Source organism: Scyliorhinus canicula, chromosome 16 (genome assembly GCF_902713615.1).
Source record: "Scyliorhinus canicula chromosome 16, sScyCan1.1, whole genome shotgun sequence".
NCBI lineage: Eukaryota > Metazoa > Chordata > Chondrichthyes > Carcharhiniformes > Scyliorhinidae > Scyliorhinus > Scyliorhinus canicula.
The window spans coordinates 39,522,619-39,543,878 of record NC_052161.1 but is presented as its reverse complement, the minus strand read 5'-3'; the positions used below and the strand labels follow the sequence as shown (position 1 = coordinate 39,543,878).

The following is a 21,260-nucleotide window of genomic DNA, read 5'->3' as shown; positions in this document are numbered from 1 at the left end:
CCCAAAATTTTAATTCCTTACTAAAAGGCATCAGGGAATTCAAGATGTAGCAATTTAGTCTTTGCATTGCAGTAGGACTGAGTGCTGTGCATTTTGACGAGACCTGATCTGTTCAAAAGGAGGATATGTATAGGCTCATTGACTTAGTGCTTGGATTTTCGATTGTTTTCACGTTGGAAGATCTGCATATTAAGTATCAGTCAGGCATTTGACGAAGGACCCGCCTTCTGAGCGCTGCCAGGCAATAAGAGACTTCCAGTAGTTTATTGCAGGCAGTGCCAGAGGGAGTGTTGGCAGCTGCCAGAAATGCACCCACCAGTGGCCCAGGATCAGTGTGAGTCTCCAGGTCACATGTGAGTGAGGGCTGGGGAGTCATGGGTGAAGTGGAGAGGGTGGGTTGGGAGCAAGGGCAGGGTGTTGGCTCTTAGCGGGCCCCCCTTCCACTTTTCCTAATGCCTGGTCCCTCAATGAGGTACTGATTGCCTGATCATGAGGGTTTGTTTGAATAATTGGCAGAGGTTGGTTTGAGGTGCTGAAGTGAGCAATTATTGCCACTTAAGAGTATCAATTGGCAGTGTGACAGGAAGGCAGTGGTGTCCCATTGGCATTCTCCCTCCCACCCAATTAAATGCCTTCAAACTCACCTTGGGGGAGGGCATTAAATTCCACCAACATTTCCAATATTCATGAACTGGACTTTTCTACATGCATGCTGTATACACGATAACAGCTAGGCTGCTCTGACTGTAATGTATATAATACCAGAGCTCATTATAGCCCACCAATAGCTGGATAAAAACCACAGAGGAATCCAATGAATTTACTAAATGCTACCGTACTTCAAACAATCTCAGACACATTCAAATATGAGTTTGGACTACCGATGTATTTTAAATACTGTTTTGTGATTTTTGTACCACAGAATCACCCTAAACGGGCTAACTTCCTAATTGAAGCTGAAGGCAAACAGTTGATCATCGAACTTGAAAGAAATGAGTGAGTAGTTCTTATGTAGTCTGTGCTACAAATTGATGGCATATGTAACGCCTAGGGCAATAACTGTGTTCTGCTTAATGATGTGTAGCTTCTGGTAAACATTTTGCAACTCTAATGCTCCTATATAAATTTAAATTACTTTCAACTGAAATAAACGTTAATCAACACATTCTAAAATTCTGCTAAATATGCTAAGTAGTATTGAATATTCTTTAAGATCATAGATAAAAGTTCATACTTATTTGCAGTGTTGCTTTTTATCTTTGCCTGCTGATGAATACGTTGACAAGTTAGTGCATCTTGATAACCCTGCTGCTTTTATGAGTAAAACATGTAACAGTGTTATTTATCATCAATCAATATTTCCACCTTGGCAGAAATGGTATTTTGAGGTTGCTCTTTCTTATCTTAAATAAATCTGAACCTCAAGATTTCAGTTAAAGATTTTTGCTATGAATGCTCCAGCAATGATTGAATTGTGGGCATCATGCTCAATTCTAAAGTTGAAGATTACGGTTTTGACTTTTAAATCTGCTCATGAGCATTAGGCAGAACAAAATCATCCTTTTTTTGTATTCTGTAACTGCATTAAAAAGAGACATATTTTGGTGTTGGTAACATATGCGCCCAAGATGGACGTTTCTGTAAGTTGTTTTGAAAAATTGCACACTGCGATTAATTTTGCAACTCAAGCAGCTGCAGTTCCTGGAACTTTTCCCAATTTTTATCCAGTGGATACATTATGATTGCAGTAATGTGACGAAAGAGAAATGGACCCTGATGGTACATTTTACTAAATAATGGTTTGCCGTAGGTCATTTCAGTAGCTTGTAAGGACACTGCACGGTGATGATGAGTTCATCAATGCTGATGTGTAACCAGTATTTCAATTGCTGCAGCAAACAACAACAAAAAAGCAGTGAACATTGGGCTGTCGGAGACCACACTCATGAATCCATGCATAAATGTGACTGTTCCATCATTGCTAATCAGGTTGGGTTTAAATTGAGCCAGCTCATGTATCTGTATGGAACATTCTCTGTGATGTCATCTGGATTCAGATAGATGTAGATTGCATGGAATTTAATTGGGATAGGGATTAGAATAATATTTTAAAAGTAAATGTTATTGAGGATAAGCAACTAAAGTCCGGCAAGAGTCAAATGCTGTTGAATTCTGCTTAGTTCCATAGTGCACTGAAAAAAATGTTTTTTATTCTATGCTTTCTGTTAGCACTACTGATTATGTGTTCGACAGCAACTATAATGATTCTTTAGCTTGGCTTGTCAAGAAACTACCAAAAGAAAAGGGAACTATACTGTGGTAAAGCTATATTTGACCAGTTTATTAGCACACTGTACAGTTGAAGCAGAATTCATGATATGAAAAACAAATAATAGTGCTTTTCTTCAGGAAGGAGGAGAGCAAGGGAATGGATTTCCCCATTCTACAATACCATTGAAAGACAACCTTGCATATGGTAAAATACTGGTTGTTTATGTATTGCTACAATTAATTCATATTCTTTGAGATGTATTGGGTAAAAAATCATTATTGGACATGTGTGGCGGAGCATTTCTATATCTGAATGGTGAAGCTATTTTTTTAAAATTCATTTACAGGATGTGGGTGTGGCTGGTTAGGCCAGCTTTTATTACCCACCCCTAGTTTCCCTTGGGAAAGTAGTGGTGAGATGCCTTTTTGAACCGCTGCAGTCCTTGAGGTGTAGGTACTCCCACTGTGCTGTTAGGGAGTGAGTTCCAGGATGTTGCCCCAGCGACAATAAATGAACGGTAATATATTTCCGTCAGGGTGGTGAGTGACTTGTAGGGGAACCTCCAGCTGGTGAGGTTCCCAGGTATCTGCTGCTCTTGTCCTTCTAGATGTTAGTGGTCGTGGGTTTGGAAGGTGCTGTCGAAGGAACCTTGGTGAGTTACTACAGTCTCTTGTAGATGGCACACATGACTGCCACTGTTCATCGGTGGTAGAGGATATGAATATTTGTGGAAAGGAGAGCTATCAAGCGGGCTGCTTTGTCCTGAATGATGTGGAGCTTCTTGAGTGTTGTTGGAGTTGCACTCATCCAGGCAAGTGGAGAGTATCCATTACACTCCTGTCTTGTGCCATGTCGATGTTGGACAGGCTTTGGGATGTCAGGAGATGAGTTACTTGCTGTGGGATTCCTAGCCTTTGACCTGCACTGCTAACCACAGTATTAATATGGCTAAACAGTTCAGTTTCTGATTAATGGTAACCCGAAGGATGTTGATTGCTGCCCTGATTATGAAACGAGCCTCATTTTGAACAAACCAGCACGAATAGCCAGCCAGTGAATGGTCAATGAAAATCTTATCTGAAAGCTACTGATAGAGCCACGACGATTCTCAGGTGAATGGAGTTGGAGGGAAACAGGCTGTGCTGGGGGAAGGGAGGGTGGAGTTGGAGGTGGTGTGTGTGTGTGTGTGTGGGTGGGTGGGAGCGGTTTGGGTGTTGAAGATTGGAAATAAGATTGGGGAAAACAAAGAAACAGGGACAGTGGTAGATATTCAGAGGCTTTGGAAGGCAGAGTGGATTGGGTGAACTGAACCTGCTGGTGGGAGTGGGTGAGATTGGCAGTGATGGGCAAGGTGGGGGGGGGGGGGGGGGGGGGTGAGGTTGTGGAATGATTCTGTATTGATCAGGGAGTAGGAGTGATGGCACCCTGCATTCTTTAAACATGAAATCTGTAGCTACACTCCAGCTCCTCAAAAAATGTATTTTGCTGCTAGCAGACAACCCCAAAGTCTGGCCTTCCTGAGTGCAGCCAGGCTAACCAATCTTGCTGCAGGGGTGACAGTGTGTCAAATACGCGTCAGGCCTTATTCTCTAAAATTGCAGGGGGCGCACTTCCAGCTGAAGGCATTGCGTGTTCCCTTCCTGTTGTTTGGCAGCTTTGTCGGCTGAATTTATAGATTTTAAAGTTTAAGATAACAGTACCTAGTTTTGTTATAAGACTGCATTCACAGAGATTGAATGATTTTGCTTTTCCGTTCTATCAATGTGGATCCCTTGTTACTGAAGGATACATTTTTGCTAATACTGTTACTATCATTTGTGTCGCTGCACTTCAGTGCAATATTTTCTTATTTTTTAAATTTCTGTTCTTCATTGCTTTAAACTCAGATTCACAACAATTCACTTTCTTTTCATCTGAATGACGAGAGTAAGTTGTGAAAACAAACACTTGGGGGAGCTGAGTAAAATATTTGCATTCTAGAAGAAAAAACAGTTGACAAGCCAGTGTCTTGTAGCTTGACCTTAATGTTAGCTAATCAAAATAAATAAAAAATGTTTAAGTAAAGAAAGAATCAGCCTTACTGGATACAGTTACAACTGCAGCATGTCAGTGGAATGCCCAAAACAGACTAGAGCAGTCGGTTCAATCCCCAATGTACCAACAAAGCCTACAGTTAACGTTGTTGCTAAGCAATCTCCTGGTGACCAAGGAAGTGCCACTTGACTGAATGGAAAGTTTATTTAACTGACCCTGCTCTGTCTACAATTAATCATGTACTTGAATTACTTTCTGCCCGCAGTATTCTACCAATAATGTTGACCTTGTCATTCATTATTGCCAAATTCAATATTGCAGTGAGATGTATTTAAATAGAGCAGATTAATATTACATGTCAAATATTTCAAGACTTTCATTTTCGAGGAAAACATCTATTTTGTTTGCTGTTTGTTGGCTGCTAAACTATAAAAAATCAAAACCAAGTAGATTAGGTATATTAAAGTGCTCCATTATTTTGGCCCCTAGCACAAACTCTCTTGCCCACTGATGCTGTCCCTGGCAACTATCTGAGGCTGAAATAGACTGTTTGCAAACTTGGAGCCAGGACCTGAACTGTGGTTGGTATCCTGTTCCCCCTTATGTTTGGGCCATTCCTTCTTAGCCGGGATGTTATGAGAGGTTGAGTGAGGATTGAACAAGCAGCTCTTTTTCTTCTTTGTCTTGTGGTGAGGGGAGTACACTGGAGGCTTATGGTTGTGTCCAGAGCCTTTTTATCCTCAGACCCTGGTAGTTTTCCTTTTTTATCCTGTCTTGGTTAGTTTGTTGGGAGGCGCAGACTGCGCTGACTATAATCCAAATCTCTTGTGTAAATATTTACTGGTCCTCTCTGTATAAATATATAAAATGATGATCGTTCTGTAGTCTTCCCGAGTCTGGGGCATTATTGCGTCTTGTAGTATATGTAAAATTTCCTTTTAGAAATGATGTTCTCGAGAATCTTTTTTTCTGTAATTTTATATTTCTGTGGTTGTGGGGTTAAAACATCCATGATTGACTCCTGCTGGAGTGCACACAGGTCTGACATCCGAGAGGAGAATGTTACGGTGTGTTATTGGTGCCTCTGATGTTGCTGTAGTTGAGGGAGGTAAGTTCTGTGCAGGTCTAAACATGGCGCGAAGATCTTGGGATTTTCCGAGCCCAGCAGTGACGCAGAAAATCCTCGCCATGCCACTCCGACGCCATGATGCAATTCTCCGACAACCGGAGAATTGGTGTCAGTCTCACGTGCGTGGTCGATGCAACGCTGGTAGGGGGCCATTGAAAGAGGCTCCCGTGGCGATTCTCGGAGGTTGACCAGCCGAATTCTTGCCGCGTTCCGCAGAGTCCCGCCGCCGTTGCTCCAACCTGGTACCACCCGGCAGGAGCTCTGGCCCGCGGCCACGGTGACCGTACTAGTGGGGGGGGGGATCAAACTCGGGGGGGGGGGGGGGGGGGTGCTCCACCACATCCAGGCCCGCAATCGGGGCTACCGATCGGCAGGCGCCGGCGTGGGGCTCCAGAATGTTGCACGGTGCCGGCGCAGAAACGGCCGACATGCACATGCATGCCGGCAGTGCAGGGCATCATTTCGGTGATGGAGCTGCGTGGAACACTCCGACGCCATGCTGGCCCCCTGAGGGCCGCTGAATCACTGGGCAAGAGGGCTGTTGACGCTGGCATGAAACACTCTGGTGTTTAGGCCATTGTCAACACTTTTGGAGAATCCCGCCCTTATCCTGAATTCTCGTGGTCATTGCGAGCACTTACCGCATGGGAAGGTGTGCACCATTTTATCATATTTTCATGGCCTCATTCTTTTCTCCCTGGTTCTTTGGTGATGTGTATAGAGGCACAAAGAGCGTTTGTGATTGTACTGCACCAAATATATCGCTGTTCTTCCATCCTCCTCTGTAGCTAAAATGTTGAGACATCTTTGCTATGCTGTACCATTCCTGTGGTTTTGTTGCGATATTTTTTAAAATAGAAAGACTTCAATAAAAATGCTTAAAAAAAATTGTCATCTCATTTTCGAATGCCTCTGTAATCTCCTCCACCCTTCCAATCCTCTGAGATTGTCTGTGCTTTCTCCGACTCTGGTTTCTTGATCATCGCCAATTTTAATCGGTCCACCGTTGACAGCTGTGCCTTCAGCTGCCAGAGGTCCGGAGCTCTGGAATTCCCTCCCTAAACCTCTCCATCTCTCTTTCCTCCTTTAAAACATAACATAAAACCTACCTCAACGACCATGCATTTGGACCATCTGCTCTGACATGACCGTATGTGGTTCAGTATCATATTCTGTTTGATAGCATTTCCATAATAATAATAATCTTTATTATTGTCACAAGTAGGCTTACATTAACACTGCAATGAATTACTGTGAAAAGCCCCTAGTCGCCACACTCCGGCGCCTGTTCGGGTACACAGAGGGAGAATTCAGAATGTCCAATTCACCTAACAATCATGTCTTTCGGGACTTGTGGGAGGAAACCGGAGCACCCGGAGGAAACCCACGTAGACACAGGGAGAACGTGCAGACTCCGCACAGACAGTGACCTAAGCCGAGAATCGAACCTGGGTCCCTGATGCTGTGAAACAACAGTGCTAACCATTGTGCTATAAAGTACCTTGAGAAGCTTTACTGCATTAAAGGAGATTTAGAAAAACAACCATTGTTGTTTTATACTCTTCAAAGGTTCAAAGTTAGTAATAAAGCACCACAGTGGAGTATGGTGAAAAACACTGGGTTGGATTTAATGCTCCCTCGACAATGGTTTAAAGGTGTGGCATGTCCAATCCAGTGGCATCATACCCACAGCCTTCCTGCCTGCCTGGCCCCTACAGTAATTACACCATCTGAAGGGGTGGCATTGGGTAGCCTGTCTACCAGTGGGACACTTGAGGCCCTTGTGGGCAATTAATGCCCAATTAAGGGCTTCACCCCACTGCGCCAGGATTTTACTTGGGGCAGGAAAGACCCACATGGGTGGGTGAGAGGGTGCCTCCTTAACAAGTCCCCGTTGCTCATCGCAGGGCAACCCAAGGTTTTGCACCCGCCCCAAAGTTTCCCTTCCCCCAGTTACCTCTCAAATTCTACCCCCGCTCTCAGCCGCAGCCTGTCAGCTTGGCACCCTGGGGACACCCCCAACCACACCTCAATAAGCCAGTGTCGCATGCCCAAAATGCCAGAAAGTTGCTGACCTTCTGATTGGGCAGCATCTCACTGAGGTAGGACGCCTGATACAGCGATCAGAAATTGCACCTCCAAACTGTTTATGACCAATTGGCCATTAAATGGTTGTGAAGCGCTAGTGTTCCTGTTAGCGTGTTGCTCCCCTGATTTTAAAGGGGGGGGGGGGGGGGAGAGATCTAGTGCCTCATATGATTCAACCCACTGTTCCTGTTGTGCTTATTTATGTAAATCTAAAGCAAAATACTGTGGCCAGTGGAAATCGAGACTAAAAACATAAAATGCTGGAAATACTCAGGCAAAATCTTCGGCGAGAAGCACAATGTTAACATTTCCTCTGTTTGTCTCCTCACAGATATTGTCTGACCTGCTGAACAGTGTTCCATTTGAGCTGCACAACCCCATACCACAAAGCAATATGAATGTTCCCGCATAGGCCAAGCACAAAGCTAGCCTCTTAAGTTACCACATGTGCGCTGACACACAAGGGGCTGGATTCTCCGCCAGTGGGATTCTCCATTTTGCCAGCAGCCCAGGGGTTTCCCAAAGTGTGGGACTGCTCCACAATGGGTAACCACATTGACCAGCAGGTGTAATGGAGCATCCCGCTGGCAGGGTGAAACAGAAATGTGGCACGGCGGGGAGGAGAATCCAGCCCAAGATATTTAAAGGAATTGTGCACTTAAATAAATCACCTGCGCATTAAAAACAAACTAGAGGGGATGGTGTTGCTGAATATTTCCAGTACTTTCTATTTTCATTTGTTTTTATCATACTTTCCTGATCATCAAACCAATGCTAACTGATTGCCCCTTCATGCCCATATGTTCCAGTAAGCTTCTATAGTAATAAAACCAGCATTTTAGCAGATTTTCTTGTGTCACAGCGCACCAATACAGTAGTTTTCTTCTGAAATCCTTGAGTTAATGCGTAGCAATGAACAGGTTTTGATGTTCATCCTCTTTTGCCTGATGCTTCCCTATGGCCTGCTCAGGATAGATAGTGAGCCTTAGACAAAATCTCTGCAGATACCATCAACACGGCTTCTTAGGCACATTTCTCAATACTTGAACATAAAACAAAAGAATAGCCCTCAAGGTTGTTTTCCTTCTGTCCCTAGCTGGCCCCTTGTTCACGACAGGAGAGTGAAGAGTTATGGCCATAATTACAAGCTTAGGAAACCATAAGTAGCACATGACTTAACATCTTTTTTCACGTAGATTTGTAAGCTTGTGGAATATATGCTACGAAACACAACTGCACAATCTGTGGAAGCTTTAAACAAGGAAATAAAAAAAAAGATTGCTAATAAGGGAAGAAGGATATGCACTGGTCCAGATTAGTCTGTCTGGAACAAGAATTTAGAGAAAAAGAAATCAACTGGAATGAGTTGAATCACCTTTCTTTGTTTCGAACCTCACTTTTTTCAACACCTAGGGATTTCAAACTCCAGTGTCCCAGTTAGGAGTCTTGCACCTTAGTGCTGGATTCTTGAATGCTTGTTGACAGACGAAATTAACTGTTTTAAAAAATTTAATCACAAAAGTTTTCATTTGTATCCGATTCTTCCTTTTGCTGTTCTGTCACGTTGATGTATTACATTTCCTCAAATTAGTTTCGTCTTTATTTATTTTCTTTTATCCAGCCCTGAAACTTGTTGCGCACCTCAGTGTTTTGTTTGCACCTTATTTCAATTCTATATGAAGCCTGTTGGACCATATAAATGTAACTGCGAACCAGGTTTATTAAATAAATGGTAGCGCTGTTGCTTCACAGGACTAGATTCGATTCCCGGCTTGGATCACTGTCTGTGTGGAATACAAAGAACAAAGAACAAAGAAAAGTACAGCACAGGAACAGGCCCTTTGGCCCTCCAAGCCTGCGCCGACCATGCTGCCAATCGAAACTAAAATCTTCTACACTTCTAGGGTCTGTATCCCTCTATTCCCATCCTATTCATGTATTTGTCAAGATGCCCCTTAAACGTCACTATCGTCCCTCCTTCCACCACCTCCTCCGGCAGCGAGTTCCAGACACCCACTACCCACTGTGTAAAAAACTTACCTCGTACATCTCCTTTAAACCTTGCCCCTTGCACCTTAAATCTATGCCCCCTAGTAATTGACCCCTCTACCCTGGGAAAAAGTCTCTGACTATCCACTCTGTCTATGCCCCTCATAATTTTGTAGACCTCTTATCAGGTCGTCCCTCAACCTCCTTCGTTCCAGTGAGAACAAACCAAGTTTATTCAACCTCTCCTCATAGCTAATGCCCTCCATACCAGGCAACATCCTGGTAAATCTCTTTTGTACCCTCTCTAAAGCCTCCACATCCTTCTGGTAGTGTGGCGACCAGAATTGAATACTATACTCCAAGTGTGGCCGAACTAAGGATCTATACAACTGCAACATGACTTGCCAATTTTTATACTCAGTGCCCTGGCCAATGAAGGCAAGCATGCCGTATGCCTTATTGACTACCTTCTCCATCTGTGTTGCCCCTTTCAGTGACCTGTGGACCTGTACACCAAGATCTCTCTGACTGTCAATACTCTTGAGGGTTCTACCATTCACTGTATATTCACTAACTGTATTAGACCTTCCAAAATGCATTACTTCACATTTATTTGGATTAAACTCCATCTGCCATCTCGCCACCCAAGTCCCCCAAAGATCTAAATCCTGCTGTATCCTCTGACACTGCTATTCGCTATCCGCAATTCCACAAACCTTTGTGTCGTCTGCAAACTTACTAATCAGACCAGTTACATTTTACACCAAATCATTTTTATATATTGCGAACTGCAAAGGTCCCAGCACTGATCCCTGCGGAACACCACTAGTCACAGCCCTCCAATCAGAAAAGCACCCTTCCATTGCTACTCTCTGCCTTCTATGAACCTTGGCAGTTCTGTATCTATCTTGCCAGCTCACCTCTGATCCAACGTGGCTTCACATTTTGTATCAGTCTGCCATGAGAGACCTTGTCAAAGGCCTTACTGAAGTCCATATAGACAACATCCACTGCCCTACCTGCATCAATCATCTTTGTGACCTCTTAGAAAAACTTGATCAAGTTAGTGAGACACGACCTCCCCTTCACAAAACTGTAGTGCCTCTCGCTAATACAACCACTTGCTTCCAAATGGGAGTAGATCCTGTCTCGAAGAATTCTCTCCAGTAATTTCCTTACCACTGACGTAAGGCTCACCGGCCTGTAGTTCCCTGGATTATCCTTGCTACCCTTCTTAAACAAAGGAACAACATTGGCTATTCTCAAGTCCTCCGGGACATCACCTGAAGACAGTGAGGATCCAAAGATTTCTATCAAGGCCTCAGCTATTTCCTGTCTTGCCTTCAGTATTCTGGGGTAGACACCATCAGGCCCTGGGGACTTATCCACCTTAATATTTTTCAAGACGCCCAAAACCACGTCTTTTTGGATCTCAATGTGACCCAGGCTATCTACACATCCTTCTCCAGACTCAACATCCACCAATTCCTTCTCTTTGGTGAATACTGATGCAAAGTATTCATTTAGTACCTCACCCACTTCCTCTGGCTCCACACATAGATTCCCTCGCCTGTCCTTCAGTGGGCCAACCCTTTCCCTGGCTACCCTCTTGCTTTTTATGTACGTGTAAAATGCCGTGGGATTTTCCTTAACCCTATCTGCCGATGAATTTTCGTGACCCCTTTTAGCCCTCCTGACTCCTTGCTTAAGGTCCTTCCTACTTTCCTTATATTCCACACAGGCTTTTTCTGTTCCTAGCCTACTAGCCCTGACAAATGCCTCCTTTTTCTTTTTGACGAGGCCTACAATATCTCTTGTTATCCAAGGATCACAAAATTTGCCATATTTATCCTTCTTCCTCACAGGAACATGCCGGTCCTGAATTCCTTTCAACTGACATTTGAAAGCCTCCCACATGTCAGATGTTGATTTACCCTCAACATCCACCCCCTATCTATGTTCTTCAGTTCCTGCCTAATATTGTTATAATTAGCCTTCCCCCAATTTAGCACATTCATCCTCAGACCACTCTTATCCTTGTCCACCAGCACTTTAAAACTTACTGAATTGTGGTCACTGTTCCCGAAATGCTCCCCTACTAACACCTACCACCTGGCCGGACTCATTCCCCAATACCAGGTCCAGTACAGCCCATTCCCTAGTTGGACTATCTACATATTGTTTTAAGAAGCCCTCCTGGATGCTCCTTACAAACTCTGTCCCGTCCAAGCCCCCAGCACTAAGTGAGTCCCAGTCAATATTGGGGAAGTTAAAGTCTCCCATCACAACAACCCTGTTGTTTTTACTCCTTTCCAAAATCTGTCGACCTATCTGCTCCTCTATCTCCCGCTGGCTGTTGGGTGGCCTGTAGTAAACCCCCAACATTGTGGCTGCACAGTTCTTATTCATGATCTCTACCCATATAGCCTCTCTGCCCTCTGAGTAGTCCTCCTGCAGTACAGCTGTGATATCTCCCTAATCAGTAGCGCAACTCCTCCGCCCCTTTTACTTCCCCCTCTAGCCGGCCTGAAACATCTAAATCGTGGAATGTTTAGCTGCCAATCCTGTCCTTCCCTCAACCAGGTCTCTGTAATGGCAACAACATCATTGTTCCAAGTACTAATCCAAGCTCTAAGTTCATCTGCACGGTCTCCCCGTGTCTGAGTGGGTTTCCTCTGGGTGCTCTGGTTTCCTCACACAACACCTGAAAGACGTGCTGTTACATAATTTGGACATTCTGAATTCTCCCTCAGTGTACCCGGACAGGCGCTGGATGTGGCAACTAGGGGGTTTTCACAGTAACTTCATTGCAGTGTTAATGTAAGCCTACTTGTGACACTAATAAAGATTATTATTATAGGATGCTTAAAGAACATTTTTGCTGGGAATCTCTCAGCTTCATCTGCTGCTGTCATTTTTGCCGAAGCCGGCATTAGATTAATTGACATGTGCAAATGGTATTTCTCCTAAAATTTCACCAAGTTTACATTAGCACATTGGCAGTTGCAACTGTTTGTAGAGCTTTTCAAATTTCGTGCAGCAAAAACGAGTAGTCTTGAAGAAAGTTCCTTCCGAAAGACTGACCCTCCCGTTGCTAAAGGTTGTTTCTTGTGGCGATGTGATTCCCCAGGTGTTAGCAACCCTTCCCAAGAGGCCATTCTTCATATGAGGTTAGGCAGTAATCCATCAGCACCTCTTAACATTATGAAGAGCATCGCAGTTGAACAAAGAACACACAGGAACAGGCCGTTCGGCCCTCCAAGCCTGTACCGGATATGATACCACCCTTGGCCAGAACAAAGAATAATACAGCACAGTACAGCCAGGTCCAGGTTGAGTTTGATATCGCCAATGCACAGTTCCAGCATATGTCGCCACCAAACAAAAGTGAAAACCATGCCTGATTTTAGGATGGTGATGCCAATTAATTAAGGCAACTTTGGGTTTCAAAAGAATCAAATATGATTCTCTGCATTGCCATACGTCAAATAAGCAACTGGTTACCTGTGCTATCCTGAACCCAGTCAAGAAAACGGCATTTAATGAGTCTCTAACACTGAGCAGCTGTTAACAATTCAGCTACAACAGATTAAGGTTTCAGTCATTTATCTCAGGCTTTAATAGCAATGAGCCTTTTTAACCAGACATTTACTGCTGTCCTGCACCCAGCTTCAACAGAGATAAAACCATTTCCCTTTATGAAAGCGAGGCCTGTGGAGCTATTAGGATTATGATACATAATGGAACTCTGTATCATGACTCATTGTTGGGAAGACACTTTGGCGTGGAAATGAGAAGCCTTGGATTAATACCAGTTGTAAAAACATCACCCATTTCTTTGAAATTGTATTTTAGAGACTCATAAATTTCAACTGTCTATTTCATCCATTGCAGTAAACGTCAAAATGTTTTATATGGTCAAATGCTACAATATACCTCATCCACACAAATCTTTCCTCTTTTAAATGTGTGCATGTTCTTTTGCAGCATAATTATTGCAATAAAGCAACCTTGTTTTTGCACCAGATTTATGTAAGTTTGCAACGCATTTAATGATGAAGTGATACATTGGGATCCAGATGTCAATAATTTTGGAGCTTTTCTATTCGCCTTTACGCAATTTATCTGGGACAATAGCACAGAGATGGCTTAACTGGATACCACGAGATTGAACAGACAAATTCTGCAGATTTAGAGATGCAGAGCACAAATAATAGAGATATTTCAAAAACAATTTGAAAAATATACCATTGAACCATGTTATCTGCGATGGTGCCTCACCAACAAACAGGTACATTTATCAGTTTAAATGGCTTGGGCAATGCTAGGTGGCTGTAAGGATGGTTTTTAATGGGCGATTGCCAGCTAAAGAACCCAGCGAAAGCCCTGTGTTGTATCTTTTGCTGAAGGACCGGCGCAATAAGTGCCAGTGAGATATTTAACTGGGCAGCAACGGGCATTTCCCAAAACCAGGGGAGCAGGGGGCAGAGAGTTGCTGGCGAATTGGAAGCCGGCAACTCTTCATTGTTTGGCAGCGCTACTGAGGAATCAATGGCTGCAATTGGTTCTACACCAGAAGCCAATGATTACCATGGAACACAGGCAAAGGTAACCGATCATGGGAGGAGTTGGTTGTGGGGCTGGGGTTGCAGAGTTGGGGAATGAAGGAGTGGGCAGCAAGGTCAAGGAAACGGTTTTCAGTGACCCCTCCCCACCTATCTTGATAGCAGATTCCTTGCTCAAGTACTGAATTCCACATCCCCCCCCCCCCCCCCCCCCCCCCCCACCCACCCAAGCCCTGGAAGCCCCAAAACAAATACATCAGGATTTATTTTCCAGGCTCCCTGCATGGCAAGTCTCCCACTTGCAGCTGGATTAATACCAGTGGTGGTGCGATACGGCTATATATGTGGACATTAATTGGGCATTGAAGGGAGTCAATTGCCATAGTGGCGGGAAGACCGCCTACGACTTCTCATCCTGAGCTTAATGGTGGCAGTTGCTGGGATGATGGGACTCAGCTGGTTTGCCATCCTCTTACCCGATTAAAAGAATTGCCATCACCAAACTTGCCACGGGTGGGGGCATTCAATTCCATCCAAAGGTTTCAGATAACGTTCACCGTCGGCAAGAAAGGCGGTATGAGTGCAAATTTTGACGAGAATCAGGAACAGCGATTCTCATCGGCAAGAATGTGATTCCCAATTTTCCACGTCCCTCACCGGTGACGTCATGCCTACAAAGGGCAAGAATCTCATTTCAATGGTTTTGCATACATTTCCATCCAATTACCCAGCCCCACCACCACAAAATACGCCCTCATTGAATATTCATCGGTCGGTGAGGTTTACAACAGCTTTTTGAAGACGTGAATGAGTGCGGTGGCCCAAGTTAAGTATAGCGTGGGGGGGTTAAGTATAGCGTGGCAGGGGGGAGTGGAGGGGAGTAGGTAGAGGTACATGCCAGGGAAGTATCCTTGTACTGCCCCCTGGCACAGGTTGGCCAACCCATGCCTTGGGGCAGTGCCGGGGCAGACCCTCTGGGGAGCCTCATTGGGGTGGTGTTTCCCGCTATATGTAGTGGAGGGGTTGGGGAAAATGGCAAGGCCATTGAGGGGAACATTTTCAGTCAAGATGGTAGGCGGGGTGGAGGGGGAGTGGGCAGTGAGGATGGGGAGGGGCAATATTTCTGCAGTGGTTGTTGGCTGTACCTGAAAATCTGGACTAAACACACGGCTGTGCAGCTGGAGAGTGTCAAGCCAGTTTTAAGCCAGAGCCTGACATTTTGAAATAAATGGGAAAATTCTGCCCAATATATGCATATATTAATTATATAATCTGTGGCAGCACGATGGCGCAGTGGGTGATCCCTGCTGCCTCACAGCTCCGAGATCCCAGGTTCGATCCCGGCCCTGGGTCATTGTCCGTGCCCAAAGATGTGCAGCATAGGTGGATTGGCCACGGTAAATTGCCCCTTCATTGGAAAAAAATAATTGGGTGCTCTAAATATTTTTTACAAAATTATATAATCTGAAACTTTCTCTTCAGGTTTAATGTTCATGTCACTAACAGAAAATTATATTTAGATTCACAATCGGAGTATTAGTGCAGTGGGTATGGTACTGACAGTAGACTAGCTATCCAGAGTTTGTGAGTTAATTTTTTTGTGAAGTTAGGCTGCAACTTTGAAAAGTTTGACAATTTCCGGGCTGGCAACGGCCATATAAGCAACACCTGGTTCACCAATGTTCTTCAGGAGCAATGGCCCGCAAGTGACGCCAGTCGCACTCAACCTGAATGAGTCTTAATGCTGTCAAGGCCAGCATGTCTACTTTCCATGAACAAATAAAATATATGTTTTGCTCCTGTGTTTTGCATTTGCATTCCAAACTCTTGTAGGCATCACAGCTACATAACAAATCAAAGTGTGACAGCTCCATGAGCAACAAAGAAAACACATTGGAAAACTCTTTCAGAGTATTAATTACAAGAAGTTGAATTGAGAGCAGGGTTCTAGGAAGTAGATAATAACTGGTAAAATCTCTCTGTGAGTTTAATAGTAAAACTGAAGGTGGAGCAGGGTGACAGAGGGGGAGGATCTGTTTTATGTCCCCTGCTGTCCCTACCATTCTTAAACAATTTGCAGGCGAACATCTTGCCTATATTATCAAATTTGCTGATAATACTAAGCTGTGTGGCCAAAAGGACGGGAACAGTGTTCATAAAAGTTCACACCAATTAAACAGAGAGATCAAATAATAGCAGGCCAATTTTAAAGTAAATAAATATGAAGCCATACCTACAGCAAATGTGTGCACAATGACTGGTGCCCATTAAGTTAATTAACATAGGTGGAACTGAATATAATTCAACAAAGCTTTCCAGTCAATTTAAAACTACCATCCACAAATGATAGTACCCATATTAAAATGGAATCTGCATTTTCTATATTGCAGAGCAAATAGTTCAGCATTACAGTGGCAAGCAGATAGCTATGGTTTCAAATTTTCTAGGTTGCTGTTTGTTCTGGTCATTGACCCTTCTGCAATAGCTGGAACAGGCCAGGGAGGGAGAAAACAAACATGTGTGGCCCTCATTTGCTCAAAAACCATATGGGACATGGTAAGAAGCGGTGCCTAAGATGATGGTTGTTTTCGGCTGAGCTGTGGGTATGAGTAAATATTCCTTAATGATCTAGGGCAACATGTGGCTATTGTCTCAATTTGCATGCTTCCGCTTTCTATTCATAATTAACATATTGGAAGAAACTGAATCTGACTGAGCCTCCTCTTGCTTCTGTCTAACCTCAGCAGTCGAGTGGAAAAACTCTTGAGAAGATTCTTGGAACAGTATTTAATGACCTCTTTCGTAATGAGTGGGGCATTTAATCAGGCAGGCAGGTGGGAGGGGGGTGGGGTGGGGTGGGTGAAGGTGTGGAGCTTGCCACCTTCCTGCCTCCATGCTGATGGTGGAAAGACCCATGGATGACCTTTCCACCCCACTGCTGATTGAGACCCCTGTGGGTAGGCATGGGAGACTCACCATGTGGGTAGCCTATAAAACAAACACTGGTGTGTTTTGCTTCCAGGCTTTCTGAGGGAGTCCCTCATTCAAAGACACTCGCTGGCTGATCGCGACTCTTAGCATTGGGAAGGGGTGGGGCCCACTCAGCCAACCCCTCCACTTACTGTCGATTCTCCTCATTCCCCCTCCCCTGCGACCTCAATTCCGTGGCCTGAGTTCCAGCAACAATCCTAACTAACACCTCCCCAGTCGTAGAAGCAGCTCTTGGCCGGTCGGATTTCTGGTCCAGGGTCCTTGACCCTGCAGAAGGCCCACCGCTGTACAGTTAAGAGCCTGACTTAACATGGCAGACCTTCCCTAAAGGAGATAACGGGGTCTTTCAGCTGACAGGCAAGAACCCTATTCTCTCCATTGAAACTGCATGTATTTCCTAAGATGCGGAACAAAAGCTGAGATTTAAAAAAAAATGTTCAGAATTTCTGCATTTAAAATTTGAATTGAAAATGACAACATTATCTCCTGGTATGTTTAATGTTTCAGTGAGGCCTTCCTGATGACATAATACCAGTTGATGTTACAATTCACAACATGTAATTTGATTGCCTCATTGACGCATAAAACAAAATAGGAAATCCATTGTTGTAATTTTGCACAAGATGACCGAGTGCAGAGCTTGGCACTGAGTTTTAGGGACGATGTGCAGTTTGATAATCCTCATTCCTTTCACATCTTTCATACAGCCTGGCAGGCAACTCAGCTATCTAACCCCATTGATTTTAGCAGCTTAATCACAGCTAGATTTCAGAAACAAACATGTATGGCCCTCATTTGCTCAAAACCCATATGGGACATGGTAACAAGCGGTGCCGAAGATGGTGGTTGTTTTCGGCTGAGCTGTGGGTATGAATAAATATTCCTTAATATCTAGGGCAACATGTGGCTATTGTCTCAATTTGCATGCTTCCACTTTCTATTCATAATTAACATCTTGGAAGAAACTGAATCTGACAGCCTCCTCTTGCTTCTGTCTAACCTCTGCAGTGGAGTGGAAAAACTCTTGAGAAAAACTCTTGATGGCTTCTTCAAACATCAACAACTTGCATTGATATATAGCACCCGTAACATGATAACACGCTCTGAGGAGCTTCACAGAAGCATTTTAAAGCAAAATTTGAAATGCAGAGAGATGGAGAGGTTTGGGGATTCCAGACCTGAGGGCCAAGCTCTGCGGGCACAGCAAACGCTGGTGGATTAATTAAGAACAAGGATGGTCAAGAGGCCAGAATTAGAGGAGGGCAGACATTTCAGAGGGATGTGAGGAGATGACAAGAGGGACGGAGCTATGGAGGGATTTAGAAATGAAGATGAACATTTTAAAATGAAGAGGTGTTGATCTACTGGCGGCCAATGCTGCATAGGGGGTGACAGGTGTACAGGACTTGGTGTAAGAAAGGACATGGTAGCAGTGTTCCGATGTGATGAAGACAAAATCAGTTTATTGCACAGCTGAGTTTGAAGGGGTTGGGTAATTTAGTGGCTTTGGATCAGATTTTCAGAACACATAGGGATCAACAAACTTTGAAAATTATAAAATGTTCCCAAAGGCAATTGAGCAGCAGGCCTATAATATTATGTGTTTCCAGACAGTCTATATTTCGCCAGTATCAACATTTCTGCTGTACTGAAATCAGTGAAGTGTGAAACTTTGCGATCTTTGAAGGCTAATGTGATTTTGACATAAAGGCATATTTGCACAGTTTAATTTGAGACCACTGCCTTGCTGACATCACTACTGTCTGATTTTAGCTGGTTCTGACATCACTTTTGTCTGAACCATACTGTTAAATCATGTCTGAGGCAGTGGCAGAAAATCTGTCGCCATATGGCATCATTGTATTTTAATTTTATGCTTCAAATACAAGACAAAACCCTACTGGGAGACAGGTTTTCAACTTGTTGATGTGGTATTTTTAAAGGTAAAGGCTTGCAGACTGGGAAGGTACAGACAAACAGGAGCTTTACAGGAAAGGCGTTTATTCGACAGACTGTTGGGACGGACTCCCCATTTGCCCATGCAAACTGCCGATGGCATCATCAATATATCACTTGTTCAAACTGTTAAACCCTTCTGTTCCAACTAGGAACAGACATAGGTGCACAACACTTTCCTCCCCCTTTACATTAGAGGTTTCTGCAATGAATCACAATATAACGTCAACAATAAAAATTTGCAGTCTGAAAAATTAATAAACACAGCAGTCAGTAAATTAGACATTTCAGAGGACATCTATTTCTGCATGGTTGTTGGCAAACCTCAGGTGTCTACATTTTCATGTTGGCTGCGACCCCTGGTGTTTTTGGTGTAGTTTGGATGTCTGCGACCTCGGGTGTTTTTGGTGTAGTTTGGATGCCTGCGACCCCTGGTGTTTTTGGTGTAGTTTGGATGTCTGTGACCTTTAGTGTTTTTGGTGTAGTTTGGATGTCTGCGACCTCGGGTGCTTTTGGTGTAGTTTGGATGTCTGTGACCTTTAGTGTTTTTGGTGTAGTTTGGATGTCTGCGACCTCGGCTGCTTTTGGTGTAGTTTGGATGTCTGTGACCTTGGGTGCTTTTGGTGTAGTTTGGATGTCTGTGACCTTTAGTGTTTTTGGTGTAGTTTGGATGTCTGCGACCTCGGGTGCTTTTGGTGTAGTCTGGATGTCTGCGACCTCGGGTGCTTTTGGTGTAGTTTGGATGACTGTGACCTTGGGTGCTTTTGGTGTAGTTTGGATGTCTGTGACCTTTAGTGTTTTTGGTGTAGTTTGGATGTCTGCGACCTCGGGTGCTTTTGGTGTAGTTTGGATGTCTGCGACCTCGGGTGCTTTTGGTGTAGTTTGGATGTCTGTGACCTTGGGTGCTTTTGGTGTAGTTTGGATGTCTGCGACCTCTGGCGTTTTTGGTGTAGTTTGGATGTCTGCGACCTCTGGTGTTTTGGTATAGTTTGGATGTCTGCGACCTCTGGTGTTTTTGGTGTAGTTTGGATGTCTGCGACCTCTGGTGTTTTTGGTATAGATTGGATGTCTGCAACCTCTGGTGTTTTGGTGTAGTTTGGATGTCTGCGACCTCCGGTGCTTTTGGTGTAGTTTGGATGTCTGCGACCTCTGGTGTTTTTGGTATAGATTGGATGTCTGCGACCTCTGGTGTTTTTGGTGTAGTTTGGATGTCTGCAACCTCTGGTGTTTTGGTGTAGTTTGGATGTCTGTGACCTCTGGTGTTTTGGTATAGTTTGGATGTCTGCGACCTCTGGTGTTTTTGGTGTAGTTTGGATGTCTGTGACCTCTGGTGTTTTTGGTATAGATTGGATGTCTGCGACCTCTGGTGTTTTTGGTGTAGTTTGGATGTCTGCAACCTCTGGTGTTTTGGTGTAGTTTGGATGTCTGCGACCTCGGGTGCTTTTGGTGTAGTTTGGATGTCTGCGACCTCTGGTGTTTTGGTGTAGTTTGGATGTCTGCGACCTCTGGTGTTTTGGTGTAGTTTGGATGTCTGCGACCTCTGGTGTTTTTGGTATAGATTGGATGTCTGCAACCTCTGGTGTTTTGGTGTAGTTTGGATGTCTGTGAGCTTGGGTGCTTTTGGTGTAGTTTGGATGTCTGCGACCTCGGGTGTTTTTGGTGTAGTTTGGATGTCTGTGACCTCTGGTGTTTTGGTGTAGTTTGGATGCCTGTGACCTTGGGTGCTTTTGGTGTAGTTTGGATGTCTGCGACCTCGGGTGTTTTTGGTGTAGTTTGGATGTCTGTGACCTCTGATGTTTTTGGTGTAGTTTGGATGTCTGCGACCTCTGGTGTTTTGGTGTAGTTTAGATGTCTGCGACCTCTGGTGTTTTGATGTAGTTTGGATGCCTGTGACCTCTGATGTTTTTGGTGTAGTTTGGATGTCTGCGACCTCGGGTGCTTTTGGTGTAGTTTGGATGTCTGTGACCTTGGGTGCTTTTGGTGTAGTTTGGATGTCTGTGACCTCTGGTGTTTTTGGTGTAGTTTGGATGTCTGCGACCTCTGGTGTTTTTGGTGTAGTTTGGATGTCTGCGACCTCTGGTGTTTTTGGTGTAGTTTGGATGTCTGTGATCTCGGGTGTATTTGGTGTAGTTTGGATGTCTGTGACCTCTGGTGTTTTTGGTGTAGTTTGGATGTCTGCGACCTCTGGTGTTTTTGGTGTTGTTTGGATGTCTGCGGTCTCTGGTGTTTTTGGTGT

General features: G+C 44.2%; 1 protein-coding gene across 1 annotated transcript in view; it reads left to right on the top strand.

The window, feature by feature from the left end:
• LOC119950873 (disintegrin and metalloproteinase domain-containing protein 12) overlaps positions 1-21,260 on the top strand; it is a 451,211-nt gene that overhangs the window by 70,535 nt on the left and 359,416 nt on the right. The window contains 1 exon segment of the mRNA XM_038773759.1: positions 923-996. Within this exon segment, the coding sequence (XP_038629687.1) occupies positions 923-996 (74 nt within the window).